Here is an 11,711-nt window from a genome sequence, read left to right as displayed (position 1 = left end):
CATCAACTGAAATGTCAAGTCTCAGAGGCATTCAACTTATCACTTTACTTAACTGCAAGTAGATCACATACTATATTTTCTATAAGGTATTACTTCTTTCATGAGCATGTCTATCGTATTTCTTGAATGAATTCATGAGTATTAAATTGTCTATACATAGGACTTGTGAATTTATTTAAAATCCAGTACCTCGTGTTTTTTGCTATTCATGTGATTGCCATGTTTATTGCTTTGCATGCTTAGATGGTGATTATATGTTTTAGCATGAGTGTTTGTTAATTCAATTATTTAAATTATGTTGCATGACAATTAAGTGACTTATTTGTTCATGATTTAAATGATTAGAGATGACATGAAGCATGACTTAATTATGTTATTTTTCTTGATCTATACCTTTTCAACAATTGGTATCTAGTAGAGAACTTTGTCATAATATGGTCGTGATATATCTGTATTTGTGAACATACTTAGGATTATTTTCTAGGTTGAATTCACTTTTATAGGTATAAAATCTGAAGCATGACTTATTTGTTTCTAGACTTGTGACTTGTATCAGTAATTGGTATGTGGTTAGAATCTAGTTAGAATTTAGTCATGATATACTAGTATTTGTGGAGTTACTTAGATTCTCTCTAGGCAGAATCCATTTATATTAGTGTATATATGTGAAGCATAGCTATTTGTGTTAGATATTTGATGATTTATTAATTGGTATTTTATTTCATGTCTAACTGCATATAGGTGTGATACTTTTAGTGTTAGTGATATTTTGCATGCTTATATGTAGATCACTAATATTAATTGTTAATATTTTCTGCGAGGAGTTGTGTGAGTTTACTTGTACTCAATGCTTACATGTATAGGACTTGTGAACTTTTCTTCAACTTTCCCTCGGGCTTACGAATATCTTTGTATGATTGTCATGATTTTAGTTGTTATATGCTGATCTGATAATTATATGATATTGCGTAAGTAATTATTATTTTATCTTAGTTAAATTGTGATCCATGACAATTATATGCTTATTTGTTTCATGATTGACTTTGATAGATTAATAGAAGCATGATTAATTCACGTTTTGAAATATTTAATTGGTATCTCTTTTTGATGCTTTATTGATGTTTTATTTGTGAATTGATTGTGATGTATTGGCACTGGTGAAATACTGTTGCATATTTCTTAAAACCACTAGTGCTAATATATTTTAGGTGTTTAATATTCTGAGTACAAGGGAGACAACATAATCTTTATTATGTCTCATATTTATGTTCTAGAGTGGTGAGTTTCTTCAAAGAAATTTTCTTATCAATTGATTTCAACAATTGGTATTCACTACTCTATTTCATAAATATTTCTTAGAATATTTTGCATCTATACATGTAGCGTCATAGGACGAGACATTGATTATCTTGTATTTGTGTACTTGGTGATCTTTGTCACTTGCAGCGTCTGTTTTGACGATGTGCTAGTATGAGGCCTTTTCACTAATTATTGTGGTGAATGCTTTATACACTGTAGCACATAAATTTTCTTGTTTCCTTTTTAAATTGTAGTGAGAAACAGGAGTCTGTGTCTTTTTCAAAGACAAGTTCATTTAAACCTTTTATGCATAGATTCAGACTCTCGTACTCAAACCAGTTTTTAATGGAAAACTTTGATTCTTTCATCGGTTGTGATTGTCATTCTTTATGAAAATCATTTTTACAATCACAACTGATTCATTTTTCCTCAAAAGATTAAATGCAATTGCTTTCATTTAAAATCATAGATTTTCTAAAGTGCATTTATATCTCATTCTGTTCTTTGGAACTTAATCAGCCTTTTGGCTTTCCTAAATAGTCATAAGGTTGAAAACCAACAATCTTTATCCCAGACTATAAAACCAAATTCAGAACACATCCCAACTTTCCCCCTGGAGTAATAAGGAACTTATTAGACTAGAGGTCAATGAGGGAGAAACTGTACATGTTGCAGCAAATAAGGATGTGAGGGATAGTGTACCCACAGCTCTACCTCTCAAGGAGAAAAGGTGTTTTTGAACTTGAGGTAACTGTTGCTCATCTGTATTCTCCCAAAAGAATATAGAGCTGAAAAGGCAATAAAACAGTCTCTGGAATCATTTTCTCAACAGGATGAGTCCATTGAAATTCGCTCGTCAGCCAGAGCATCTTGTATTGAGTCAAGCACATCATCAGTAATCACTCTGATGAAGAGCCTAAACAAAAATTTTTTATGGACACAATACAAGAGAGTGCACAGTAAGGTTAAAGGTTTTGTTCCAGAAGCAACTTCTTCATTTACCATTTTACGGTAGATAAGATGGTTGATGCCTTTACAGGTGTAAGGAGGAAACGAGGATCTCAATTGCCAAATCTTCAGGATTCTCGTCTCCCTCCCCAGATAAGAACAGATCTGGATCCAATCGGAATGGATTTCCTATTTATAGGAGATCGGCAACTCTCTGACTATGAGTCAATTTATTGATGAGTCAGTTGAGGATCGGGGATTTGCGAAACCCCATTGCACCGCCAGTGACCTCTCTTGAAGGGGCTATGGTGATTTTCTCATGCAGGTACAGAAGACCATACTTTGAGTGCTGAGAGAAACACTGTGAGCCAAACACTGAGAGTTAAACACTTGGTGAGATTCTGAGAAGAACCAGTGAGACATCAGAATGAGAAATATGTGAGCATGAGTGAGTGCAAACACATAGGATTTTGAGAAGAGTGAAACACTTGTGAGATACATATAATAATAATTGGTATTGAAAGCTCACAAGCTATTGAAAGAATTGACAGAAGCAACTACGGTTCATTCCATTTCACGATGTGAACTTATGGTTGATGATTCTCTAGAATCAAGTGTCTTCACAGACATTGAGGAGGACTTAGGCCTTTGCCATAATTAAGCCTTTGTCTAACCTCCCAGAGCAAACAACTCTGGATCCTTAATTGGATAAGCCACTTAGTGGTTGGCAACTTGTGGACCATGATTCGGATTTATCTGATGAGTCCGCAGGGACTGGGAATTACGAACTCCCATTGCACCACCGGTGACCCCCTTTAAGGGTGGCTAAGGTGATTTTCTTGCAGGTACTCAGCATTTTGGAAGCTCAGTATTTGTGTGGAGGGATATACTTACAGAACTCGTGAGTGACACCCTTACCCAAAAACCGAGAGAAATTTGAGTGTCGAGTGATACACCTGCAGAACATTTTAGTGAGACACCTACTAATTACCAAATTTATACCTAAAAGACAAAGTGGATGTTGTTACTGGAATGTTAGTTTTACTCATTACTTTTCCGTTTGGAACCTATTCTTTCAGCATAGGGACCAACCCAATCAAAGTAAACCCTTCTTCTGAACTCTTTCTTCGACCCCAGCTTTAGCGTTGTTTAGTTCTCTATGGGGAGATTATCTTTTGGTACAGGAAGTATTGTACACGTTCCTTGACCTATTTGATACCACATATCCTCGGAGGATTCCACAACTAAGGGGGAGAATATATTTAGGGGGAGAATATATGAAAGGGGGAAGAAAAAGTAAGTTAGCTTTCTTCTATTGTCTACAACTAAGGGGGATTAAACTACTCTTTAGCTGTGTACTACTGAGGGGGAGATTCTTCTTCAACTACGGAGGAGGATTGATCTTTCATCTAAGGGGAGATAGCTACTTATCACCAAGGGGAACCTGATCAAGGTAACGGGAGGAGAAGTATAAGGTGATACATTTATTCTTCAGTAAGTGGTAGAAAGGAACTTATTCATTACCACTGAAGAATTCAATGAAGCTGCTGATTGTTCTTTGCATAATGGAATGTTTTGAATTCTCTTCAAGACAGACTATGAGGATTATCTGGCAGGTAAGCAAGAACCAGAGAAATAAAGGTGATATGCACATTTGTTATTTCTATTCATGAAATCTGGAAATGTATTATATGATCCAGAAACTTTGTAGCATTATTTACTAGTCCAGGACTTTACTTTTTCTAGTGTTAGTTGAGTTATCCTCCAGAGGATTTGCTTGTTATGATTAACAAACAAATAGGGGGAGATTGTAAGTCTAAATGTAAAGACAACCCTATCTGTTACATAGGGATGATAACTCAACAATAGAACAGGACAAGTAAATAACACTACGCCTGCACCGGAATCGGAAGATACAAAGACAAAGGTTGAAGAAGCCATCTACAGTCTTGAAGGAATAAGTTCACTGGAAGAAGTTCATTAATATGTTCATGCCTCAGTGAAGAATAAAGATTGAAGTATTCAAGATTGCGGAAGCAATGAAGATGTTGTCCAAGTACTCGAAAGATTTCAGTGCAACTCTTGAAGCAAGATATTTCTATATATCTTGGTTGGTTATTTATAATCAACAAACTGAAGCATAAACTAACCCGGAACCGACTGATCAATGTTTGCTGACAAAGACGGTACAATGTTTAACTTCAGTGTTAGTCGCTTATGAACCAGACCAGTGCACTAAGCGTCAGCACGTATGGAGCTTTGCAAAGTATTTATCGATCGAAGAATTGATCCAGTCATATCAAGTCATTTGTTCCAAAGCCAAGTCAAGCCAAATGCCAGCTATGCCAAAGCTTACTGCTCAAATGCCATATGTCAAAGCTTCCACAGAAAGCCATATCAGGAAGTGACATTTTATATATGTGTGCACTTATATATTTGTATATGTACAAATATAATTATATATGTATATATGTATATTTAATTAAATATAATATATATAATATATATGTATATATGTTTTTAGACATATGTATATGTATATTTATATGTATTTATATTTAAATAAATATATATGTATATAGTATATGTATTTATATTTTACATAAACATTTATATATTTAAGTATATATATATATATATTATATTATGTGCATAAATATGTGTATATTTATATCTATAGATAATTATATATATATCCCTATATATATTTATATTTATATTTACATATAATTTTATGTATATTATATATATTTAAATATATGAGAATATATTTAAATATATGTATATATATATATTACTATATGTTTATATAAATAATATTTATATATATTTATATATATATCCTTATTTATACATATATTTAAACATAATATTATGAATATAATATGATATATGAATGTTGGGAAAAATGTCTAAGTACATATACAGTGGAGTGAATTCAAGTGGAGCGCAAACTTTGACTTAGTCAAAGTTTGCGCCTCCTCACAAAACTCTGTACTTAGAATTTTCTAAGTACTCTCTATGTACACAGTGGTGCACCATGGGGCGCAATCTTTGACCTTGGTCAAAGCGTCAGTTAAGCTTTTGTCAAGAATTTCTAAGGCAATACTCTACAGGGGAACATACAGTGAAGAAGTTGGCGCAATGTTTGACTGTAAGTCAAAGCGCAACAATTGACTTCTTCAACTGGAAAGGATTGGCACATGCAAAAATATTCTAAGTAATTTGAGTCATACAGGGGAACACTCTAGTGAAGAGGCGCCATGTTTGACTCTGGAGGGCGCCATCTTTGACTTTCACAAGTAAAACCACTGAAATATACATATAAGTATATTTGGGGCGCAACTTAGCTATACATATATGTATATATATGTGTATATGAAAGTGGCGCCAATCTCTTGTGATTTGGTGGAGTTAGTTTTATTTTTGGAAAACGAATCCGTCCAGGACGAACTCAAGTCGTCCAGGACGAACTCGTTAACCATGGTTAGTTGTTGGAAAGTCTATAAATAGGGCTTTGTATTTTCATTTGAAAATAACTACACACTTTGTAAAGTGCACACACTACACACATACGAGAGCTTAGATAGAAGATCTGTTTTGATAGGCGTTTGTGTGTAGAGTGTATTGTAGTCTCTGCAGCCAACCTTCGGGTTTGGATTTGTAGCACCCTTCGAGGTATTTATCAATATACAGATATACCTTGGAAAATATTGTGTGTTGGTTTAATATTTTCATATCCTCAGAAACCAACCCTATAAATATCCGGAACACGAAACCCATTACAGGACTGCAATTTATTTATCCGCAAGATTCGAAAGAATTTTAAATTGTAGTGAGTATCGTATTCAACCCCCCCTTCTACGATACTTTGGACCTAACACATATTCAGCTTCGTTATTAGTAGTTGGGAAGTCCAGCTTAATAGCGTATTCCACAGTAAAGCCATCGGGGCTTTGGAGCACGAGTCCTGCACCACTACCTTTTGTTTTTGAAGCCCCGTCAAAAAATAGTGACCAATATTCTTTAGGTTCCTTGGATACTTCAGCCTTGCCTTCAACCTTGTCCTCCTGCCCCCCGGCTTCCCCGTTGTTAATGGTACATTCAACGAGGAAGTCAGCTAAAGCTTGAGCCCTAATCGCTGTTCGCGGCTTGTATCGGATATCGAACTCCCCGAGCTCAATTGCCCACTTGATTAATCTTCCACTAGCCTTTGGGCTATGTATGACGTTACGAAGAGGTTGGTCTGTTAAGACTTCTATTTTATGAAATTGAATATAGGGTCTTAACTTCCTGGAGGCCGTAATCATGGCCAAAGCAAATTTTTCGATCACTGAGTAATTGAGCTCCGCTCCATGCAAAACCTTGCTCACATAGTACACCGGTTTTTGAACTTTCAACTCCTCTCGAACTAATACAGCGCTCAGTGCTTGTTCTGAAACAGCCAGATATAAGTACAAGGTCTCACCATCAACGGGTTTCGATAGGAGAGGTGGCTCTGCCATGTAATTCTTCAGTTCTTCAAAAGCTACTTGGCTCTCTTCTGTCCATTCGAAGTTCTTAACCTTCTTCAAGGCTTTGAAGAAGGGTAAGCATTTGTCTCCTGACTTGGATACAAATCTTCCCAGGGCCGCAATCCTACCTGTTAACTTCTGTACATCCCTTATACTTTTGGGTGGTTCCATGTCAAGGATAGCTTTTATTTTGTTAGGATTGGCCTCAATACCACGTTTGGAAACCATTAGACCAAGGAACTTCCATGAACCAACCCCAAAGGCACACTTGGCCGGGTTTAACATCATCTTATGCGTCCTCAGGACTTCAAAGGCTTCTTTCAAATGTTCTAGGTGATCCACTTTATTCAAGCTTTTCACCAGCATATCATCAACGTATACTTCCATAGTCTTACCTATCAGATGTTTGAACATCTTGTTTGCTAGGCGTTGGTATGTGGCTCCCGCATTCTTAAGTCCAAATGCCATAACCAAATAACAGAATACACCAAAGTCAGTAATGAATGATACCTTGGGGACGTCATCTTTGTCCATCCGGATCTGATTATATCCGCTGAACCCGTCCATGAAGCTTAGCATCTCATGGCCAGCAGTGGCGTCTATTAGTGTGTCTACCCTTGGAAGAGGGAAACAATCCTTGGGACAAGCATCATTCGGATCAGTGAAGTCTACGCACATCCTCCACTTTCCGTTGGCCTTCTTGACCATGACAGGGTTAGCTAGCCATTCTGGAAATTGAATTTCCTCAATAAACTCGGCTTCCAACAACTTATCGACCTCCTGTTTAATGGCTTCCTGCCTTTCGGGAGCGAAATTCCTCTTCTTTTGCTTAATCGGTTTCCTATCAGGATTCACATTCAACTTATGAGTCATGAATAAAGGATCAAACCTGGCATGTCAGCCGCTGTCCAAGCAAAAACATCACGATTGTTCCTCAAGAACCTCACTAGTTCTTGCTTCAAGTCTTCCTGGAGTAATGCTCCAACATAAGTGACCTTTTCGGGTTCCTCAGTATACAATGGGATTGGAATCAAGTCTTCGTGCAGGCTTGCCTCTTCTTTCTTCCTCTTCTCGGACATCGAGATCCTCTATGGGTAGCACTTGCCCCCGGCTCCTCCAGACCTTAGTGCCCCAATATAACAACTTCGGGCCATTTTCTGATCTCCCAATTCCTCTCCAATTCCGTTCCTAGTTGGGAATTTAATCTTCATGTGGTAAGTGGACGAGATTGCCTTAAAAGCATGTATTCCATTCCTCCCAAGGATGGCATTATAGGTTGATGAGGCTTTAACGACCAAGAAATTTACCATACATGTGGCTTGTCTAGGTTCGGTACCCATGGTTACAGGAAGTTGGATCATGCCTTCAATCTTGGTTTTTACATTGTTGAAGCCATATATAGGCATATTCGAGGGTGTTAGTTGAGTATCGGAGTATCCCATCTTTTCATAGGCATCATAGAACAAGATATCCACCGAGGCTCTATTATCAACAAGCACTCTCTTTACAGACAAGTTTCCAATCACTGGTGTGATTACTAAGGGGTCATCATGGGGGAATTTTACCTTCTCAAGGTCGATATTATCGAATGCCATTGCATAGTCAATTTTTGCCAGCTTCGGGGGTTCTCCAACTATATTCATCACTTCCCTTGCGTAAGCTTTTCTTGAATTACTTGAAGTGCCTGCAGCCGTAGGCCCTCCGGAGATTACGTTAATCACAGGCCCTCGAGGCTGAGTTCTCTTATCATCATTGTCTCTTCCACGACTGTCATTGTCCCGATAATTCTTGTCTCCATCCCTGGTAAATTTAGACAACTTGCCTCTTCGGATCAAGAATTCGATTTCATACTTCAGCTGCCGACAATCATCGGTTTTATGCCCCATGTCTTTGTGGAATCGATAATACAAATCCTTGTTTCGTTTCTCTGGGTCGGTCCTTATGGGCTTTGGCCATCGAACACTTTCATCCTTTTCGATCTCCATTAGGATTTGACTCCTTGGGGCATTGAGCCTAGCATATTCTGTGAACCTTGGTCCTACCTTCTTTTTAGCAGGCGACTTCTCATCATCATCCTTTTTGGCATATTTGTTTTCAGCGTTATACTCGGCATCGTTCCCACGTTTCTTAAAGTTGGTGTTCGGCCCTTGGTTACTCTGGGATTTCCTTAGACTTTCCTCCGCCTTAATATACTTCCCGGCTCTCTCTTGCAAGTCGTTCATGTTATCAGGGACCCTCTTGGCTAGAGACCGGCGAAAGTTGTCATCAGTGGTACCTTGCTGGAGTGCAATCATGGCTACCTTCTGATCTAGGTCCGGGATCTTCAAGGCTTCTTTGGTAAAACGATTCATATACTCCCGGAGTGATTCATTCTTACCTTGATGTAGATTCATTAGAGAGGCAGAGCTCTTAGCATGCGTTTTGCTTCCAACGAATTGCCCTATGAAAGCCCTGCTCAAGTCAGCAAAACAAGAGATAGAATTTGGGGGTAGGCGACTATACCAATGTTGGGCCATCCCGCTCAAGGTTTGAGGAAAAGCTCGGCACTTGATTGCTTCGGTGACGGGTTGGAGCAACAGAGCGTTCATGAAGGTCCTAACGTGGTTAGCGGGATCACCCGTGCCATCATAAGCTTTAATGGTTGGGAGCTTGAATTTTCGGGAAATTCTTGCACCCATAACTTCTTGCGTAAAAGGGGGAACGGGGTTATCGGGATCGCCTGCTGGTAACAAGTGAATCTGATTCATGACGGTCTGACGAGGGTTTTCATCCCTTGGTTCCGGAGGCGGTAATCTTACCTGGTCCCTTTTCAATCGTGCAATTTCCTCCTCATAAGCACGGATTCGATCCTCATAGGCTTGGTTCGTCGCTCCTCGGGGCTCATTAGCCTCCTGCCTATGGCGGCGTCGACGGTGTTGAGTAGGGTCAGCATCTCTTCTCCTTCGAGGGGGGGTATCATGCTCCTGCTCCGATTCAGAGGAGTCGTAATCAGTTACATGCACATAGTCATCTCCCGTACCTCCACGAGTGGTTGTGGTGACAGTTGAGTAATGTGTGCCGGCGTCAGTGATGGTTGCAATTACTCGAGTCATAGGGGGCAGCGTGCCAAAAGTCAGTGGGAGAGTGGTTTGAGCAGCAGTGGTCCCAAGCGGGATGGAGGCGGTGATGGGAATTGACTCGGTAGAGATTCCGATGGTATTTCTGCTACGAGGAACGTGGATTTCAGAACGGGGTCTGGTTGGGTTTGTCATGGTTGTTGTCTCTGTCCCACAGACGGCGCCAAATGTTATGAAACAGAAAACGAAGGGTGTGAGCGATTCGTGCTTTGGACTGGTCTCGATGCGAGATGCCTACGTATCTTCTGCTAGGAGAAGAATCAAGTCCAAAATGTAGTTCTAGGTTGAAGGGGTAGAGCCTTTTATATAGATACTTCGGAGTCAGAAGCTGAATGGGAGTACGATTCCATGTATCAGACTTCTTATCGAAGTATGCTTCGGTGTCAGAGATAAGACAGGACTCTTATCTTCGAGTGTTAGTGTTTATCATGGACTCCCGGACGTTTTATCCGTGAGAGTTATTAGTCTTTCAGAATTCAGGCTCGTAGCTGGACCGTTATACGGGCCTCGAGTCTATCTAAATTTTCCTTACGATCCATACGTATCTGGTCTGGACCGTTATTGGGCCGAAGCGGAATTTGACCTGATTAGACTGGATACTCGGGCCTTTATTGGATCGGGTCGTAATACTCAATTAACCAATCCCTATCAGTAAAAATGCAGGGGGACTAAAAGATGGAGGTGCAACTATTGCCAAAAGACATGTAGCAGCTCTTACTTGCTATTGTGTTTAATAATCGGAATGAAAATTGAACATTAGCGTGACTGGCTGCCATTCATATTATGTATCAAGTTTGTATGATTCCTTTTCTTCTTTTTTTTGAAAAGCAAGATTGTATGATTCCTAACTCAATTTGTATGACTCCTGACTTGTGAATTATAACTTGGATGTTATTTTTGCTTGTTAATCTATGTGATTTTCTTTTAATTAATTTAGAAAATAATTTTATTTTTTTATTAAGTGTATAATACAGGGATGTCGAAAATATTTATATGTGCCAATAAAATAAAATCTATTTTATAATTTTGCCAACCGTTTTTACCAACAGAATTGGAAATAAATATTTAAATTATAATCCTTATTTTCAAGTTCCCAACGGAAAGCTGAAGAAAAAATGGTGGGCTTTCTGTTGGTAAAGTTACCAACGGAATGTTATTTTGTTGGCATTAAATATACCAACAAATTTATGTCTGTTGGGAAGTTAACAACAGAAAATCCGTTAAGATATTAGATTTCTTTTAAAGTCAACAGACTTTTATTTTGTTGGTAACCCGTTGTAAAATTACCATCAGAATATGAATTCCGTTGGGAAAACTTTACCAACGAGGATATTAGTAACGGTTTTTTTCCATTGGAAATTTCGTCCCAATTTTGAATTAGCAACGGAATATCACTTTTACCAACAAAAATTTCCGTTGGTAATCCCGGATTTTCTTATAGTTTGTAGAAGTTAAGGCAAAAATTACTTCATCAGATAAGGAAAAAAGCTGAGGAAGCAAGTATTTCACCATCTTTAACTAGATCAACCATTAGTAGCAAAATTGTAGTAGCCACCAACACGAGACCTTTGGAAAAATCTTTTAAAAACTTGATAAGACACGAGGTTGATATGGCTGTTATTCGATTTTTATGTGCTAATGGAATTCCGTTCAATGTTTTGAGAAGTCTAGATATGCTTTCCATGACTAACGCAATGAAAAATGCTCCTAAAGACTATAAACATCCATCGTATGATAATGCCAGAACATCCCTCCTTGACGATTGCAGGCGAGAAGTCGAGAAACGCTGTATACCCGTTAGCGAGATATGGACAAGGCATGGGACTTCTATAAT

General features: G+C 38.4%; 1 protein-coding gene across 1 annotated transcript; it reads right to left on the bottom strand.

Moving 5' to 3' along the window:
* Positions 1–7,849: 7,849 nt before the first annotated feature.
* Positions 7,850–10,012, bottom strand: LOC135151537 (uncharacterized). Its single transcript, XM_064090050.1, has one exon. It carries the CDS (start codon positions 10,010–10,012, stop codon positions 7,850–7,852), a length of 2,163 nt encoding a protein of 720 aa, XP_063946120.1.
* Positions 10,013–11,711: the final 1,699 nt, after the last annotated feature.

This window comes from Daucus carota, chromosome 3, assembly GCF_001625215.2.
Source record: "Daucus carota subsp. sativus chromosome 3, DH1 v3.0, whole genome shotgun sequence".
Classification (NCBI taxonomy): Eukaryota; Viridiplantae; Streptophyta; class Magnoliopsida; order Apiales; family Apiaceae; genus Daucus; species Daucus carota.
Note: the sequence above shows the minus strand (reverse complement) of the source record. Positions and strands in the feature narration are given on the sequence as shown.

Bases quoted from the DNA above. Each gene is read 5' to 3' on its own strand.
- LOC135151537 (XM_064090050.1), bottom strand. From the start codon at position 10,012: ATGACAAACCCAACCAGACCCCGTTCTGAAATCCACGTTCCTCGTAGC.